This window comes from Dysidea avara, chromosome 8 (genome assembly GCF_963678975.1).
Source record: "Dysidea avara chromosome 8, odDysAvar1.4, whole genome shotgun sequence".
Classification (NCBI taxonomy): Eukaryota; Metazoa; Porifera; class Demospongiae; order Dictyoceratida; family Dysideidae; genus Dysidea; species Dysidea avara.
Window position 1 is genome coordinate 13,615,879 of NC_089279.1, and position 20,453 is coordinate 13,636,331.

Sequence of the window (20,453 nt, forward strand, 5' to 3'; positions counted from 1 at the left end):
TCCCCAGAAACCACGTGCATGAATATCCGCCCTGGAATTGCTGATGACTTTTGGCCTCGAAATATAGTCTGCCCATCTGTTGTTAGCTACGCCAAGACTCTATGACTCAATACACTTTATTTTGAGCTGAGTAATGTACAGAGGTTTGTCATGATGTATCTACTAAACCTCCCCTTCAGCCCTTGAGTGGTGAATCTCTCTCCCTACGTACAGCTAACCAAGACGTTTTTTTCTTGTTTTTTGTTTTTTTTAATTTATATATTTATTTTTTTATTTTCATTTTTTTTTTATTTTTTAAAATTAATTTTTTCTTTTTTCTTTTTTTGCTAACTAAGATGTCGGTGCTCGCTTGGACATCAAGGCTTCTGGATTCTGGGGTTCTCGGTTTGAACCTACTTATTTTGATGTTAGAATATTTAACCCTTATGCCCCTTCAAACCGTTGTAATCCCTATCGCCAGCATGAAACTTTGAAGCGCCGTCAGTATGAGGAGAGAGTGCGAGAGGTGGAACATGGTAATTTTAGTCCTCTTGTTTTTTCAACTTCTGGAGGCATGGGTGCCTCCACCACTGTGGCTTACAAGCGCCTGGCCTTCCTCCTATCTTGTAAGTGGAAATCACCATACTGCAGACATGCCAACTCTCACGCATTAGGCGTGAGTCTCACTCTTTGGCTAGTAATCTCACGCTCTCACGCCTAACCCTCTGTTTCTCACTCTTTCAGCTTAGTTCTCACGCATTTCTCACGCCTGATCTGCTTCGTAATTAGCCCTGTGCTTAAAATTGGGCAGACCTGTGCTTATTTTTGTACTTAGAACATGCGACGACCTTTTTTTTTTGTTGTTGTTGTTTTTTTTTGTTTTTTTTGTTTTGGTCTTCACTACCAAAAATCCTGGAGCTGCACTTGAATCTGGTCCACACTGCTGGTAGTGTTTGAGGTCTCACTCCTAAAATTGTTCAGAGGTTGGCATCTCTGGTACTGTAGGGTGATGAGCTGGCTTCGCTGCCGTCTTGGCTTCTCCTTATTGCACTCTGCCATCATGTGCATAAGGGGTTCTCGCTCCTCCTCTGGTCATCCCTTTAAGGGTCATGTTCCAGCATCAGTTGACCTTGCACTGGGGGAGGGGCGTCTTGGGGCCGTTTAAGCCTCATTTCCTTTTTTTCCTATTCTGTGTTCTGTGGGTTCTGTTTCAGTAGCTCTGTAGGTGTAGGAATAGGCTAAACCCATTTTATAGAACATCTTAGCGTAGAGTAGAGTGTGGTGGATGGGAGTGCCAACTTGGGCCGGTTCTTCTTTCTTTAAAAAAAATAAAAAAAATAAGTGATGTACAGATGATAGAGGCTTGACGTTTAGTCACGTGCTCACCGTGATTTGGCGAGCCCCGTAACTAAGTAAGACAGTTTCATGTTTTCGCGACACATTCACGATGTTTATTACAGTAGCAGTATCTGAGGGCACAGAATGTCTGTTTAATCCCGACTGTATGGTGAACGTGCTGTTGGCAGCTGTCAAGAAACGCAGTGATATCCCCAAGAAAGGTACGGGGTTCAGTAAAAGTAAGAAAGGAATTGAAGTTTCTGAAAATGATATGTATTAAACTGGTAAGGTGTAAGATAAGTCACTCGCCAAGACTACCCACCCAAAATTGCACCATAGATATTAGAGCCTACGGAAACGTTTCCGTGAGGCTTACGGAAACACTCACGGTACGGCATACTTTCTTTCAAGAATTCTGCAATCGACTGTAATATCTATGATTGCAGCCAGTTTCTGCCGGGAAACAGGGGCGTAGCCAGACTTTTGGTGATACCGGACCTAGCTGTAAGCTGAAGACCCAAAAAAGGTTACTAGCTACCTACTGACAATAGCTGCCCTCCACCAAGTATACCTCCTTATTTATAACTATATGGCGTAGCTTGTTACACTGCTTTTCTCTGAATACTGTGGCTGCTCTATAGAGTATCTTGAATTATTGATGTCTGGGGCCAGGTTCTGGCTACGAAATGGTGCTGTTTACCGGTATTTACCCTCACATGATCATTTTGCCCCATTTTGTCTCATTAACCGCAAAACCATCCATCAAAAATGGACGAGCATAGCTGAATTCTCTTGCCATGGACTGCTATGCTTGGTGAGATTCTACATGATAGATTGGCTTGGCTTCACCACTCCTATGGCAGTGATGTGTTTCCCCTTGCTGATTAAGGAATGGTTAGATGTCGCTGCCTCTCACAGATAGGCCTGCGCCTATTATGCCGGCAATACCTTGAGAATAATTGGTCACCAATTTCATGAGAATAATTCCGGAGTTATAGGATGGTTACAGGCATAATCTTAGAATAATCAGACGACCATGGGAATAATCGGTGGAATTAGGGGGCGTGATTCTTCTTGATTACCTAGAAGAAAAAGTTAAGCTACTACAAATGATATAAAGCTGACAGGAGTGCTGGCTGAAAGGAGCTGAAAAGCCTCTAAAAGATCGATATACTCTATATAATAGAACGCTCAAATACTCTAATAGAGCAGTCAGATCATTTCGTGTTACCAATCTGCAGACAGCATCAGGGATTTAACTGCATGATTATCTGCAATTCTGAAACTTGTATGTCTTATACCAGTGTATCTTCTTCAAGTCTTTGAGCATTATTATCTACCCAACTTAGTAGCTATACAGCAGTTACAGCATATTATTATAATACACTAATGATTAAATACACTTGATTTATTATTTTAGATAGCTATTCTAAGTCTGCTGTAACTATTATGGATAGAAGAATGATGTGTAAGGTGGAATGCTTCATATATGGCTATTAATAATTCGGACAAAACTAGCATTTTGAAAACTAAGTGACACACACACACACACACACACACACACACACACACACACACACACACACACACACACACACACACACACACACACACACACACACACACACACACACACACACACACATATATATACTGAATGAGAATAATTATGGAATAATAGGCTGGATACAAGAATAACAAAAAGAATAATAGGAGAATTTTTTGGGAAATTCTGGAAAGAATAATAGGTAAAATTTTGAGCATAATAGGCTCAGGCCTATATACTCACAGAATATTGGCAAGAAACTAAAATGTGATGCACCAACTAGATACATAGTAATATTAATACAGTAGTTAGTTTCTATTCATTTTGTAATAAAAAGTAGTTAAACAAGGGATGAATGATGGTGTTACAGCATAGCTCAGTGGAAAAGTCCCTACTTTGGCATTGAACAAAATTATAGCTAATGTGCCAAAGTAGGGACTTTCCCATCGAGTTATACTGTAATACCATCATTTCATCTTCTTTTTCACTATTTTTTTATTGCATAGATCCCTACTTCATTAGTTCAAAATACTAGTTTGCTTAGTTTTTTTGTTGTAACACAGGTAGTTACAGTGTAACTTGTGGCTGTTCTATTAGAATATCATGTATTAGAGTGACTGTTCTATTAGAGTATCTCGAGTCAACAAAGACGTGTGCAGCTAGCTAGACCAATAAGGAGTGAGGTCATCTTGTTTACTGTTAGCTAGATTGTTAAGAGGTGTGGTCTGCGCACTCTATCGCCATTAGTCCACTTAGATTTTTATTTGATGGGTGTGGTTGCGAACCTATCACGAACAGGATCCCAATCATGAAGTTGCAGCTAGTATACTCTTATAGTAGCACAGGGAGTGAAACGCTTCTGAAATCCAGCTCTGAAATAATTCTGTGGCGTTTAGATGTTCTGTTGAAAGAAAGTGTTGATATAGAAAATTAATGCCTCGGTATGGTTTCGTTGGATGAAGAAGAAGACAAGCAGCCTGATTGAAGATAATGACAAGGCGCAGAGGGCCTACACTTGTCGGAACCCCAAAAGGCACATCCCACTGGTGAGTTTGTTATTGTGGCGTAAAGTTGTGGTCATGTGCTACTCCATTAGGCCTCTAGGCTTGCGACTGGTGAGTGAGTGAGTGAGTGAGTGAGTGAGTGAGTGAGTGAGTGAGTGAGTGAGTGAGTGAGTGAGTGAGTGAGTGAGTGAGTGAGTGAGTGAGCTACAAGAGAACGGGCAGGTATGCATCTATTAATATTATTGTGCATGCATGTGCATGAATTATTATAATTACACACAAAGAAACCTAGATGTAAAAAGATTTTTAAGGCTGCCTGTACACCTCTCAAGCTTTTGTAAGCAGAGAAACTGCAGCGCATGTTGCTGTCAGACCTTCAGTGCTGGTCACTGTAAAGTGTTAATAATAATAATAAACTTTTTTTTTGTAAATCATTCTATTAACACTTACAAATACTTGCATACCTGTATTCCTTGCAAAATTCAGAAATGGTTTAAATTCTGTGGTGTCTCTTCACAGTGTTAGCTCTGATGTGCAGTCGCAATACTTTTGTATGTGATGAACTTCATGCACACAAGTGCATGTGTATTGTTTACACAATGTTTACTGTGAATACATGCTTTCTGTGTTCTATTTATTGGTTGTGTACAGAAATCATACAAACAATGCAGTTAGTGTACAAACCCAAGTGTAGTTATAAACACCCTAGACAAACACTCTATTCTACCTATTGCATCTACTTGCATAATAATTCTTTAATGTGATTTCTCCTTGCCTTTTCATTTTTCACATAAACTTTAACTGTAAGCATTATTTTTGACTAGTATTGGTACCTGCCCTACGTGCAGGACCATCTGTATATTAAAAATTAATGCACCAAACATTAAACGCCAGTACTGCTCATGTAGAGTACATGGTGATGTCACATTTTTAAAGAACATGAGTATATGCCGTCGTGCTGAAATTAATGATGCAAAACACTAAAGTATATTGTTTGTGGTTTCAAAAGGAATGTAGTTCAATTATTTAGTGCGTCTTCCCTACCAGTGACTTCAATGTGCTGTAAAGAACAAACAAAAGCTTCGCTGCTTTACATGCAAGACAACTAATCCAACAATAAATATATTGGAAACCAAGCATAAATATTAGAGTCCTGTATTTGCTGTGTAGCATGCATGTCGATAGTGCTTTAAAGTACATGATCCTTATGTAGCACATAATTATAGTGAAATAAATGAGCATGTAAGGCTGCATGCAAGCTAAGGCAATATATACCTACATTACACACACACGTAACAGGTGTGGAAGTAAACCACACCTGCACTTCTAGGATATATGATTAACACCTCAGCTTTGGGTTGATAATTGCTCATGGCGCACGTGGGGTTTAACTACAGCCATATCATGAATATCCAATAAACTGGTGTAATTATAGCTAAGCAGTTACTTGCAGTTCACACAGTGCAACATGATTATGCAGTAACTTCATTCCTGTATGCATACCTGTCATTTATTTAGTACAATAAACAACAATACAGTAGGGTTGGCAATGAAAACATCAACCTATATAGTTTCTCCTCCAACTCTGGGTGATCAATCCTACCCAAGTCTACATCAAAACCATAGGGTAATAATATGGTGATTCCCCTTGCTGTTTCCATAACGCACATTTTAATTTTCCAAGATTTTTCAGCATTTTAAAATAAAAATGGGCAGCAGCATCAGCAATGCTGTCAGTTTAGTGTGCTTCAATGTTTTCATGAATGGTATATTACATGGTGGTCATTATATTATTGAAATCAGATGCGTATTCTTGGGGAAATGGATGCTGCGAGTTTCTAAATCATAGCGTGAACATCAGCTTGCGTTGGTACATGAACACTATAAAGCTCCACTTAATAAGGCCCAAAAAGGTGCCTGGGAGTTTGTAAACCAATCTTGGACTTTGTTACATGAGTTTCAGTGGGTTGGTTTTTTACTGCATACCAGCCAAGCTCTGTTTTAACAAAAATTGAAGTACAGCGAATCACAGCAAGTGTATAATAATAATCCAAAAAAGCACTGGACAACATTCTAGATGTTCCTGTCCATTATTGTGAATATGATCCAAACACGGCTATATCCCAAATGGAAGGCATTTGGTCTCTACCGAACCCACCATTTAAAACTAGACCATAGGTAGGCTCCATCCCCTGAGTTACATGTTAATCTACAAGGGGTCAATTTTTTCATTGCCAACCTTAAATACAGCCTTACAGTACAAATGCTTAGTTCATAACATAAGAGTGTTTGGACAGTTACAAGCTATGATAAATAGGCCAAAGTGGAAACATATCAGTTCCAGGAATATCTTTATAGAAATTAGCAAAGTTAAAACTACCTACAGTGAATAGTTTTCTACTAGGGAACCTCTTCTGTAAATCCTCTCGCAATTCTTCTTTAGAACTGACACGATCGTTGTAAACCAATTCTCTTGACCAAATATGTACAGTTAGTAGTTTCGGGGAATTTGTAATGACAGTGTTAATCCCTTCAAGTGTGACCGAGTTTGCTGCTAAGGCAAAATGTACTAGTCCACCATGAGCTGATACTGTCTGCATGAACACATCAGGGACATTAGTGAGATCTGCGCTAATGGAAAGCTGCTGTAAAATAGTAGTGGAAACTGAGGAAATTGTTAAACACACATTCGAATCACATTGAAAAATCCTAAGCATTTCACATTTGGTAATAATGTCTTGCATGACATCAGGGTGATTGCCAGCCATTCTGCAGTATGTTAGTACAGTGAAGTATGACAACATTGACCACTTAACAGTAGAATTTGCACATTTTTCACATATGGCATCATCATAAAATGACTCCAGTTGCAAGGCTTGTAGACAAGCACACTTTTGAAAAAAGCCACATAACTGTTCATCATATGAAGTACTATTTTCAGTCAGTGGATAAAAGACACATACATCAATTACAAGATGTGTGAGCTTCATACCACTCAAAATCTCCCAAAATTGTAAGTGATTCTCCACTAAAGTCACTGGAATGTACTTAAAGTTTAGTCCACACAATTCACGGCAGTGACAAGCAATTGTTCGTAAGCCTTTCAAGTTTGTTAAACAGTCAAAGTTGTTCTGCAGATTAAGACGTTGAAGATTAGGACAAGCTAAAGCTAGTTGCTCTAAGTGTCCGGGTTTAACTGACTCAGAATAAGCAAAACTAAATTCAGTAACAAAACTCAGGTTATCAACAACTTTATTTAACACAATGCTGTTATTACGATGAAAAACATCCATCACACTAAGTGAACCAGACTCCATTATATAAACTTTTTTACTATCGTTAACGCAGTCAGTCAAAGCAAAGATATCCCATGATAAACCTAGTATTCCAAATCTACTAGGTTTCACAAATGGCAGGATAGCAGCCTGACCAAACTCTACTTGAAATTGTGGAAGAGAAGGAAAAAGGTTTAGTGGGGGTATTCTCATATCATAATACAACTTGAAACAGGAGGTGTAATCTGTTAACGGTGTGAAATTCCATTGTAAAAATGACTCGATGAATTGTGCTTCTACTTCAATGTCAAACATTTCAGTTACAAGATTCAAATTGTATGGAATGAACTTATTTCTCATCCACTCCTGTACCCATGGAGCACACAATGAATGGTGTTCTATTGGTACATGTACCGTGAGATCTTTCAACTCAACAATCTGTAGTAACGGCTTGATATTGGTGCTTAACTGAACTTCCAGATTCTCCAAATGGTCTGTGTATTGCAAAGCAATTCTGAGTTCAACGGAGTCTAACTTAGCAGCTGGTGACAGACAAAGGCTTGTTATATTGCTGCAGTGACTCAACATTTGAAAAAGCGTCGGCGTTTTCACGTGATCTGGTAAAGCCAATCGTTTGATGTAGTCACCACAAGCTCTCAACACGTTCATCACAGAACGTTCCTGTCGGCGGTCATAGAGGGGCAATACAAACTCACTCCATAGTGATGGTGTTTCGTTCACAACTAATCGTAGTTTCCGTGACACGTATCGTAACTTCATTTTATCATCCACCGTTGGTAAATATGAGATGATGTAAATTAACAATTCCACAGGAAGGTTTAAGATGTTACAGTTTCTCAAGCACTCGTTACAGTTTTCCGCTGCAGTAATTGCGCACGTCCCTTCCTCCATGTTGCTCACAGTATTGAGTTTCGATTGTGGTTTCGGGTCTGACTCTGGAGGGGGCAAATCCAAGAAGCTGCAGGATTTACAGGCTAAAACTGACAATGCCAATCTATGCTGCAACTTTTCTCCAATATTTGCCACAATATTATTTTTCACAAGGAGACCATGGTTCCTCTTAGAATTGCTTATGACTTTTTGGCCTCGAAATGTTTTATATAGTCTGCCCATCTGCTGTTAGCTACGCCAAGACTCATTACACTTTATTTTGAGCTGAGCAATGTACAGATATTAGAGGCTTGACGTTTAGTCACGTGCTCACCGTGATTTGCAAGCCCAGTCGAGCCCCGTAACTAAGCAAGGAGAGTAGCGACAGTTTCATGTTTTCGCGACACATTCACGATGTTTATTACAGTAGCAGTATCTGAGGGCACAGAATGTCTGTTTAATCCCGACTGTATGGTGAACGTGTTGTTGGCAGCTGTCAAGAAACGCAGTGATATCCCCAAGAAAGGTACGGGGTTCAGTAAAGTAAGAAAGGAATTGAAGTTTCTGAAATATGTATTAAACTGGTAAGGTGTAAGATAAGCCACTTGCCAAGAACTACCCACTCAAAATTGCACACAGTTTTGGGTCACTTCATAGTTTCTGGAAACAGGGGCGTAGCCAGACTTTTGGTGATACCGGGCCTAGCTGTAAGCTGAGACCCAAAAAAGGTTGCTACCTACTGCCCTCCACCAACTATACCTCCTTATTTATGACTACATACGTAACTTGCTACACTGCTTTTCTCTGAATGCCGTGACTGCTCTATTAGAGTATCTTGAATTATTGATGCTTGGGCCCAGGTTCTGACTACGCCTCTGTCTGGAAATGGTGCTGTTTATTTACCCTTACCTGATCATTTTGCCCCGTATTGTCTCATTAACTGCAAAACCATCCATCAAAAATGGACAGGACCATAGCTGAATTCTCTTGCCATGGACAATGTGCTATGCTGTATTGATAGATTGGCTTGGCTTCACCACTCCTTTGGCAGCGATATGTTTCCCCCTGCTGATTAAGGAATGGTTAGATGTCACTGCCTCTCACAGAATAATTATTGGCAAGAAACTCCATAAAATGGTGCACCAACTAGATACATAGTAATATTAATACAGTAGTTAGTTTTTATAATAAAAATAGTGAAACAAGAGATGAATGATGGTGTTACAGCATAGCTTGGTGGGAAAGTCCCTACTTTGGCATTGAACAAAATTATAACTAATGTTCCAAGGTAGGGACTTTCCCATCGAGCTATGTTGTAATGCCATCATTCATCTCTTGTTTCACCATTTTTTTATTGCATAGATCCCTACTTCATTTTATATTTTTAAAATACTAGTTTGCTTAGTTTTTTTTTTTGTTGTAGCACAGCTAGTTACAGCATAACTTGTGGCTGTTCTATTAGAATATTGTTATAGAGTGACTGTTCTATTAGAGTATCTCGAGTCAACAAAGAGGTGTGCAGCTAGCTAGACCAATAAGGGGTGAAGTCATCTTGTTTACTGTTAATTAGATTGTTAATAGGTGTGGTCTCTGCACTCTATTGCCATTAGATCTTTATTTGATGGGCGTGGTTGTGAACCTATTACGAATCGGATCCTAATCGTGAAGTTGCAGCTAGTATACTCTTATAGTAGCGCAAGGACTGAAGCACTTCTGAAATCCAGCTCTGAAATAATTCTGTGGCATCTAGATGTGCTGTTGAAAGAAAGTGTGATATGGAAAATTAACGCCTCGATATGGTTTCGTTGGATGAAGAAGAAGACAAGCAGCCTGATTGAAGATAATGACAAGATGCAGAGGGCCTACACTCGTCGGAACCCCAAAAGGCACATCTCACTGGTGAGTTTGTTATTGTGGTGTAAAGTTGTGGCCATGTGCTACTTCGTTAGGCCTCTAGGCTTGTGACTGTGGTCAGTGAGTGAGTGAGTGAGTGAGGGAGCAAGTGCGTGAGTGACTGAGGCAGACAAAATTTCAAGTTTTGGTGGCAATTTAAAAAAAAAATCTATATCAGGTCACTGGTAAGTATTTTCTTGTTTTTTTTTATGCTGTATTTCACGTTAGATGGACTATAGTTGGTACGTGTTCACCTGAGCCCCTGCCAAATATAGTAATATTAAAGAGGTGAACATGTGTTCACTCCCAATGGTTTTGTACTGGAACAAGCATGTTTTCATTTTATAAACATGTTTGCGCGCCTGAATCATCCATACTAAATGTATGGGATATTTTTTAAAGCCTCATATTGTAACTCACTTGTTCTTTACCCGCATCAAAGCGCATTTTTTGATTAACAGTTCTGGCGTTTAAAGGGCTTCTCAGCACTACTAAATTTTTGGGAAGCTGGTCCATGTAACAAGAGTCATTAACAAGAAACGAGGGCTCAGGTGAGCGCAAACAGACTATAATATTATTCCATTAAGGTGATTTTCGTGGTGTAAGATGTCTCTAGGATGATTTTTGAAGTCAAAAATTTAAGCAGTGTGCGTCATTTTTGGGGGTCCCTACTTACCATACTGTTTGATAATGATGTCTTTGACATGAAAATAAGCTTATGCTGTGTTTGAGGAAGCTATAGGATTGCCCTGGCTTTGCTGGGATGCTTGCTTTGCTCCCTAGCTCATCTCAAACTCTCCATAAACTTAACTTCATACAACTAGCATGTTTGATAGTTGAGTTAAATGATTACAGTAATGGTATTACAGTAGGACCTCCATTATCTGAACACCTGCATGCCAGTTCAATCATAAAAGTGTTCAGATAACTGAATTTGTTCGGATAAATGAAGCCCATCCATTTATATACAGAGTCGTGTTCAACTACTTTAATAGAACATACACTTACTTTAATAGAACATTCACCTAATGGCGAAATACTCTAATAGAGCAGTCACTTATACTGTTCGGATAATCGAGGTCCTACTGTACTGGTATCAAGAGTTCATAATACAGTACCTCTCTTAATATTATGAACTCTTGCTGGTATAATAACTGTTTCATGTTTGAAACTGTTGCAAGCACTATGTCTATATATACAAGTACACAATAAAATTTGGAATTTTCAACCAGAGTAGAAAACATAACACATCGATAAAAAGCACTGAAACAAGCTGGAGTAGTGCACGATATTAAATCACAATAAAACATTAAGAAGTGTTATATCCCTACTGTGCATTTACATTATGGTATCTTGAGCACAGTAGGGATATAAACACTTCATATTGTTTTACTGTGATTTAATATTGTGCACTACTCCAGCTTGTTTCAGTACTTTTTATTGATGTGCTATGGTTCCTACTCTAGTTGAAAATTCCAAATTTTTCTGTGTACTTGTTTGTTAACATATTTTGTAAATAATTATTATGACTGGTGAACCCACGCATACTGCATCTGGAAATGGAGCTGCTCTCCCCATATATTAATTATCATCTGAAAAGTAAAGTATCCATTCCGCTTCGTTGTCAGCTATGTTCAACCTGTTAACACAGCATTTCGGATCAAGAACTGTTCAAAAAGGTCCTCTGCAATCCATGCACACCGAAGAAATGGTGCTGCTTTCCCCAGTTATATCAATTATCGTCTGAAAAGTGAAGTATCCATTATGCTTCGTTGTCGGCTATGTTCAACCCTTTAAAAAGCAGTACAAATCAAGAAATGTTTGAAAAGCACCTCTGCATTCAAAGTAGCCACTATGAAAAATACGGACGATTTCCATTACGAAGGGAAGCCATCACGTGCTACCACCAAATCGACACTATTTGCTGTCAGCAAAGATGAATGGGACACAAAGGAGGACACTGGTAAGTCCATGAAGAATGCATTGTACGTACTGCGGTATGCCAAAAGGCACCTCTTGGGCCGAAGCTGTGAAAAAATGAAGCCCGTAGCCTTAGCTGCTATCGAGTTATGATTGTCTGAAGGCATCAGTCAGATACTTACTCAGTCAGCAGAAAATTCCGTTATTCTATAGCAACTTGTTGAAAGCGCTTCGGGTCAATCTGAAGGCTTATTTGTAATTAGTTTTACCTAACCAATATTGCTTTATCATCGTCAGGGAAAATTGAGGCTGGCTTTTGGGTGATGTTATTTCGTGGGCCATGCCTACTCCTTTGTGGTCCCCTGTATGATGATCATACAAACACTTATTCAATAAGTAAATTAATTGGTAATTGGCAAATAAATTAGCAATAACATTGGACGTATGATGATATTACAACATAGCTCTGTAAGAAAATCCCTACTTTGGCATGTTATAACTTTGTTCATGCCAAAGAGGCTGGCTGAAATACTCTAATACAGCAATTACCCTAATACAACAGTCGTGAATGGTAATAGAACAGTCAAACACAGGGTTCTGCCCACACTGGTTGGCAGTGGTTCAAAGCAACCAGTACCTCTTAAATCCGACCAGTACCCGACCAGTACAATTCTTAGATATATCACTGATGTAGTATGCAATCTACTCTAATACAACACACAGCATATCAGTTCGTGTTAACTTTAGGCCACCACTCAGAAATTCTTGGGCAGAACCCTGCAAACATGTATTGCTATATGTTAGCTATAACAACAAAAAACTATTTTTAAAAGTGAAGTAGGGATTCAAGCAATAAAAACAGCATGCAGCTGTAGCTTGGTGGGAAAATCCCTACTCCTATCATTGGACATGGTCACTTTCCTAATTTGTCATTGAAAATACATCTAGACCAATTAGTGGGTGTTGAGGTCATCGTAATAGATTGTTAAGAGGTGTCGTCTCCATGCTCAAACTTTATTAGTCAGGCTAGATATTTATTCGCATCAGACCAATCGCACTAAACAGGTCATCACTTGTGAAATAATCATTAAAATTTAAAATAATCTAGATTTTGTTAAGGCATGGCATGGTCACTATTGCTTGTTTCACCATGCTGTTATTAAACTAGACCAATAAGGGATGAAGTCATTGTGTTTGAGTAAATTGATAGTCAAGAGGTGTGGTCAATCATTATTAGTGAACCTAGATTGTTAATGGGTGTCTTGAACCATAGATTGGAAACACCTGTATTATTTACATAGTGATGTCATGGGTTGTCCTCCTTTTGGTCCACATAAACTTTATGGCCTCCACAGATGAAAGATTTTGCTGTTTTTGTAACCAGAAAATTAGTGTTTGTTGTTTACAGCTGGGTTATACCATCTACACTAATTGGAGGCTGGACTGTGGGAAGTAGTAAACAACAACATAAGAAAATTCGGTTTAAAACGTAAAATATGGTGTTTCAAAATATTGTGTAAATTTCCTGAAGAAACGGTTAGTGCAGCATTGTTTCTTTGCTGCTGTTTACACCACTTGGTAGCTAGAGTGTAATAGATATTCACTATTTTGCTGTGTATTTCCACTGATTATGATTATGATCAAAACCTGTTTTCCGATGCTTTATCAAAACAGTGTTTTGTGATTTGTTGTAACCTCCCTGAATAAATCAGTTTGTAACTGTACTTTTCATATATGTTAAAGCATAGCTTTAATAAAGCATGAGGTAAACTGATATATTCAGGGAGGTTACAACAAATCACAAAACACTGTTTCGATAAAGCATCAGGAAACAGGCACTACTTTGTGCATTTGTTTAGCTCAAGCTGAGCAGTACTGTGGTTTAAAATTCTATTTCAATGTTTCACACATTTCTTTCGTTGTGTAAATGTGGTGATGAGAAGTTGGCTAATAGTGACCAGATTTGTGAAAAGGGGTCCTCCACACACATCCACTTTACCAACTTTGACAACTCATAACTTCAGATTGGAAATCTCTATTGTTTCGAAATTTGGTCAGTAGTGAGCACCAACATAGCTTAGTGGATGGAGAAAGTTTCAGGTTAATATGTTTCTTGAATACCGAGTTATGGTTTTCCGAGTTCATAGAATTGGATGGGTGTGGAAGACCCTTTTTCGCAAATCCGGTCACTTTATTATAGTACTGCTGTTGAAATACTGAAGTGTACTTGCCATTGTCACCTGTTGCAAACAGTATTTCTTCCAATGTCCACAGACACACTGTGTTCTTGTTCAGAACACAACGCAACACAATAAACAATGTAAAAGAAAATGTCCATGCCTTCAAACTGGCCTTCAAACAAGCAAGAGAAAGCCAAACAGCCACTCAGTTCATTTTTGAATGTATTGGTGCACCATAACTAGGATAGGTAAATAATTTAACGGGTGTTTTAAATCCATTAGGAATGCATGTATTATTTATGCATGAACCTATCATGAAGTTACAACTATCTGCAGGGTGTCCAAGCCTCTAAGTGCTATAAATAATTTCATAATATGGTTTTCAAAAAACAACAACTTAAGTTTATAATAAAAATTGTTTATTGGCTACATTCAGCCACAGTTACAAAAGATCACTGATGCGGTGTGGAAAATGCAATGTGAGCAGGCATAAAGGACTAATGACTAAGCCTTAGATACAAATGTATTATGTTTCCCACCCTCGATGATATTGTGTATACAAATTCACAGTGTATAAACAGTGTGAAGTAACTAATTTGGGTACCCACTAATTTAACATGTTCTGGTACACAGAGGTCATAGATTTATGTTCAGCTGATGGGACAAGCAAAGGATTGTTCAAAGACTTGGAAGGAAATGCAAAGAAATACTTTGGCCATCGAGAGTTCTGCCATGTGGTACTGGTAGTTAGAAGTAAGAAATGAAGAACTCGGGTCAAGTATTATATTTTGTATATATCATAGCTATGGAAGATGAAGAGACTGAGAAATTCACTTTCTACCCAGTTTTGAAGAAGCTGCTAGAAGATAACCATTTTATGTGTAAGCAACAGCGTAATTATTTGCATTACATGCAAACTTGCACAGAAGTGGAAGATACAATATTTTTATTATATATTTGCAAAATTGAACAAGTGAGTTACTCTTTAGAATTCCTATGCATATACTGTAGTTACATGAAAATAACAAGGAGAAAACATCCTGACCACCTGGTAGACTTCTGTAAGGGTTCGAGTGTAAATCGGATGGCTGCAGGTTCGAGGTCCAGTCATGGATTTTTTTTTTATCTCCTTTCTCCAACTTTTCAAACACACCTTATGTAGCTAAAGTCTTTGAGCAGGCTGTAGGACCAGGTGTCCTACAGACCTTCAGCACTTGTGCTGTAAAGCATTAATAAATAATAATAAACAATTTATGCTGGTGGGTTCTTCTATTAGTAGTGACAACTGATCAGTTTGTTAGTGTGACAAGTTTAGGAATCTGTTTTATACTCTATAAATGTGACCGAATTTGACAAAACAAAGCTTCTGCACACATCCAATTCTCTGACTTTAACCAACTGTAACTTGACGACTCAGTAAACTATTACTCTAGACTTTGCACATAATTCTTCCATAGCATAGTGAATTAACATGTCAAAATTTGAAACTGATGACATACTCCTACATTGGGTTATGGTCCTTCAATGTCATAAAACTGGATGTGTGTGGAAGCCTTGTTCTGTAAAATTTGGCCACAAATGTTGATACAATGAAACCTCAATAATCCAATGCCCATCATGCCAAAAGTCATATCAGATTAACAACAAAGTTGTAAGGTGTTATTACGTAGTAAATATCTTATTGGTGCGGCAGTTGGTGTCAAAGTTTAGAGGTGTTGGATTACAGTGAGGTTTCACTGTATTACATTGCAAGTGCAACAAATGATGTATCATTTTTCTATTCACTATATAGCTAAACTGAATTCTTCTGATGCTGATAAGGCAACCGGTTTTCCTAGTGGAGGAAAGAGGACATCTTCACCACAAAACAGGAAATCTTCAGCTGGCTATGGTAGAAGGAAGAGTAATAAAGCACATGTACAGGTCCGCTTTAAACCAGGCCACTGACTTTGTGAACACAATATGTAGTCAACCGTGTCGATATATTACCACCATGGTATACAGGGTTCAGAATATGTTAGACAGGAATCATTTAATACATTGCAACATGATTATAGTGAATACACAGTACTAATACCTTTCATGATAACACAATTGTAAAATACACCTTTAGCGATTACTACATGTTAAAAGGAAAATCTTGCATTGGGTTATAGTATGTATGTATACACGATGAGCTGAGCAACAGTGTGTTCTCAAGAGAAATAACATTTCAGTCAATTAACAAGATGATTAATAATGACGGTAAAGGTGTGAAGAGCATATGTGTGCAGTTTGGCTCCGTCACAAGTTTGGGAAAAGCCTGTAACAGAATGTAACTTTTATGGATTCTCCATAGGAAATGTATGGTGAAAACTATGTTGAATATTTGAATGAAAAGGTTTCAAAATAATTTTGGTGGGTGAAGAAGTGCTACAAATGAGCCAAAATTTCAAGAACTTGTTATTAGATGTTTTCGAGGGCTCAGCTCAATGCTTACATACTATAGAAACACATGACTACTATTAGAGTAGTTGTGTGCATTAAGTTTCATGCAGATAATTTTATAATGTAGTTGAAATGACTAAAGACTGTTCTATCAAAGAACTTTGTTATGATGCTCAAACAGAGGACTATTTTATAGACAAATTAAATTTTTTAGTAGCTTACAAACAATGTGACTGCTCTATTAATAACAAACAAGTAACTGCTTATGTGGAACAGTCTAGTCATTGCACCAACTACTCTAATAGAGTAATTAGTTATTTGCAAGTCATGTCTTGAACTACTCTAATAGAGCAGTCACTTATTTGTATACAATAACTGACTGCTCTGTTATAGTAGTTTATGTGATGTGATGACATTTATGCCTTGCAAATTGTGATTGTTTTAGATCCATTATTAGATTAATTTCAGTAGTAACCAGCACATCAGTGACTGTTCTAATAGAGTAGTTTATGTGATAACTAACAAACAAGTAACTGCTCTATTAATTACAGCAAGACTTTAAAATAAGCAACCGCTTTAATTTGTTAGAAAATAATTTTGCCATGTCACAACTAACAAATAAGTGGCTGTTCCATTAGTAGTTTTTAGACTTACAAAATATACTGTTCATGACTTACAAATGAGTAATTGCTCTATCAAGACACACGGTAGTGTGTCGTGCGGCCCAAGAAGCCGGCGCGTAACACCTGTGAGTATATTGACAGGAAGAAAGAAAGCGTAATTTTCGCACCTCCGTAGCTCTGTGCTTCCTTGATGAAACAAGACGATTTTTGCTGTGGACATGCCCTCCAACTTCAGCACTCCACATTCCAAATTTGAGCGAAATCGCTTCACGCGTTCCCGAGATATGCGACTTCAAAAATTGGCTTAGTTTCTTCGTTTTTTTTCTTCTTATTTTTCTTCCTCTTGTCGCACACTTACAAAAACTGCTATAAAACGCGAACGCCATATCCGATTTCCTTGAAATTTGGCACACAGAAGGGGGGTATAAAGGCGCATCTCGGTACCAACTTTGGCTGGAATACGATAAACAGGCAAAGAGTTATGAGCGATTATTCACAAAAAATAACACCAATATGTTGTCACGCCTACAGGGTAAACCGCGTATGGGAAGAAGCTGAAAAAGGCCATGATAAGAGATTTTTAACCCCAATGACTAGAATTGACTGTTATAAATTTTCTTTTTTCCCCTCTGCAATCAATATTTGGAATTCCTTACCCCAACACGTGATTGATTTAACAGAGATTGACCAATTCAAGCACAGCCTAGCTGGACTAGTAACTGTTTAATAATTTATCAATGTGTATATATGGTCTTGTGTATAGTAAATATTGTATAATTATATAAGTTTGTTTTTCTTTTGTAATTGACAGTAGCAATTGTACCCTTTTTTGTGCACCATACTCTTTTGAGGTCTGCACAACAATCAATAATAATAAATCGGTGGGTGAATAGGTTAACTATTGAACCTCAAACCTTTTGTGGTTTGAAAGAAATCGAGCTAAAAACCAGGAAGATACAACGAAAAAACCAACAGTGTGTAACAATTACGCAATCGAGATTAGCTAATAAAAAAACGACTGCTTGCCACGCCTACCAGATAAACCGCTTGGGGTAATGCTTTGAAAATCGTTGTACAGATGGAGTAATCATTCATCAATGGTGTAGAAGAATCAGACTTAAAGCCACGGAGTTATAACACGAAATCCAACTTGGTGCAACAAGTGCGAGATCGAGATACTCTAATAGAGCAGTCATCCTAATAGAGCAGTCACCCTGAAGAGAATTCAAGGGATCAGCTAGAAACAAGAAACCTGCATAGAGATCATCTACACACAAGTCACCCTGTAGAGAGATCAGCTAGAAGAAGTTACCTTGTATGGAGTTCATGCAACTATGGAAAGAGATAGTTCAACTAGAAGAAATCACCTTGTAGAGTTCAGCTACAAAGAAACCACCATGTAGAGAGTTCAGCTACAAACAAATCGCCCTGTAGAGAGATCAATAGAAGAAGTTACCTTGCAGAGAGTTCAGCTAAAAAGAAACCATCATGTAGAGAGTTCAGCTACAAACAAATCGCCCTGAAAAGAGATCAGCTAGAAGAAGTTACCTTGTAGAGAGTTCAGCTTCAAACAAATCACCCTGTAGAAAGATCAGCTAGAAGAAGTCACCTTGTAGAGAGTTAAGTTACAAAGAAACCATCATGTAGAGAGTTCAGCTGCAAACAAATCATCTATAGAGAGTTCAGCTACAAACAAATCTCCCTGTAGAGAGATCAGCTAGAAGAAGTTACCTTGTAGAGAGTTCAGCTTCAAACAAATCACCCTGTAGAAAGATCAGCTAGAAGAAGTCACCTTGTAGAGAGTTCAGTTACAAAGAAACCACCATGTAGAGAGCTCAGCTACAAACTAGTGACCTTGTAGAGACATCAGCTAGAAGAAGTTACCTTGTAGAGAGTTCAGCTACAAAGAAACCATTCTTTAAAGAGCTCAGCTGCAAACAAATCACCTGTACAGAATTCAGCTACAAACAAATCACCATGTAGAAAGATCAGCTAGAAGAAGTTACCTTGTAGAGAGTTCAGTTACAAAGAAACCACCATGTAGAAAATTCAGCTACAAACTAGTGACCCTGTAAAGACATCAGCTAGAAGAAGTTACCTTGTAGAGAGTTCAGCTACAAAGAAACCATTCTTTAAAGAGCTCAGCTGCAAACAAATCACCTGTACAGAATTCAGCTACAAACAAATCACCATGTAGAAAGATCAGCTAGAAGAAGTTACCTTGTAGAGAGTTCAGTTACAAAGAAACCACCATGTAGAAAATTCAGCTACAAACTAGTGACCCTGTAAAGACATCAGCTAGAAGAAGTTACCTTGTAGAGAGTTCAGCTACAAAGAAACCATTCTGTAAATAGCTCAGCTGCAAACAAATCACCTATACAGAATTAAGCTACAAACAAATCACCCTGTAGAGAGATCAGCTAGAAGAAGTTATCTTGTAGATAGTTCAGCTACACACAAATCTCCCTGTAGAAAGATCAGCTAGAAGAAGTTACCTTGTAGAGAGTTCAGCTACAAAGAAACCATCATTTAGAGAGTTCAGCTTCAAACAAATCACCTGTAGAGAGTTCAGCTACAAACAAATCTCCCTGTAGAGAGATCAGCTAGAAGAAGTTACCTTGTAGAGAGTTCAGCTACAAACAAATCACCCTATAGAAAAATCAGCTAGAAGAAGTCACCTTGTAGAAAGTTCAGTTACAAAGAAACCACCATGTAGAGAGTTCATGCAGCTACAAACTAGTGACCTTGTAGAGACATCAGCTAGAAAAGTTACCTTGTAGAGAGTTCAGCTACAAAGAAACCATTCTGTAAAGAGCTCAGCTGCAAACAAATCACCTGTACAGAATTCAGCTACAAACAAATCACCCTGTAGAGAGATCAGCTAGAAGAAATTACCTTGTAGATAGTTCAGCTACAAACAAATCACCCTGTAGAAAGATCAGTTAGAAGAAGTTACCTTGTAGAGAGTTCAGCTACAAAGAAACCATTTTGTAAAGAGCTCAGCTGCAAACAAATCACCTGTACAGAATTCAGCTACGAACAAATTACCCTGTAGAGAGATCAGCTAGATGAAGTTACCTTGTAGATAGTTCAGCTACAAACAAATCTCCCTGTAGAGAGATCAGCTAGAAGAAATTACCTTGTAGAGAGTTCAGCTACAAGGAAACCACCATGTAGAGAGTTCAGTTGCAAAGAAACCACCCTGTAGAAAATTTAGCCACAAACAAATTGCCCTGTAGAAAGATCAGTTAGAAGAAGTTACCTTTTAGAGAGTTCAGCTACAAAGAAACCATTCTGTAAAGAGCTCAGCTGCAAACAAACCACCTGTACAGAATTCAGCTACAAACAAATCTCCCTGTAGAGAGATCAGCTAGAAG

At 38.2% G+C, this 20,453-nt stretch overlaps 1 protein-coding gene across 2 annotated transcripts; it reads left to right on the forward strand.

Annotated features, from left to right (window-relative positions):
• Positions 1-1,405: 1,405 nt before the first annotated feature.
• On the forward strand, positions 1,406-16,157 carry LOC136264012 (uncharacterized protein CXorf65 homolog). Of its 2 annotated transcripts, none has more exons than XM_066058687.1 (4): positions 1,406-1,538; positions 14,660-14,779; positions 14,830-14,907; positions 15,819-16,157. In XM_066058687.1, exons 1-4 carry the CDS (start codon positions 1,427-1,429, stop codon positions 15,971-15,973), a joined length of 465 nt encoding a protein of 154 aa, XP_065914759.1. In that variant the 5' UTR covers positions 1,406-1,426; the 3' UTR covers positions 15,974-16,157. The 2 variants fall into 2 exon arrangements, with proteins under 2 accessions (XP_065914759.1, XP_065914757.1); XM_066058685.1 differs by lacking the exon at positions 1,406-1,538 and adding an exon at positions 8,216-8,559.
• The last annotated feature ends 4,296 nt before the right edge of the window (positions 16,158-20,453 follow it).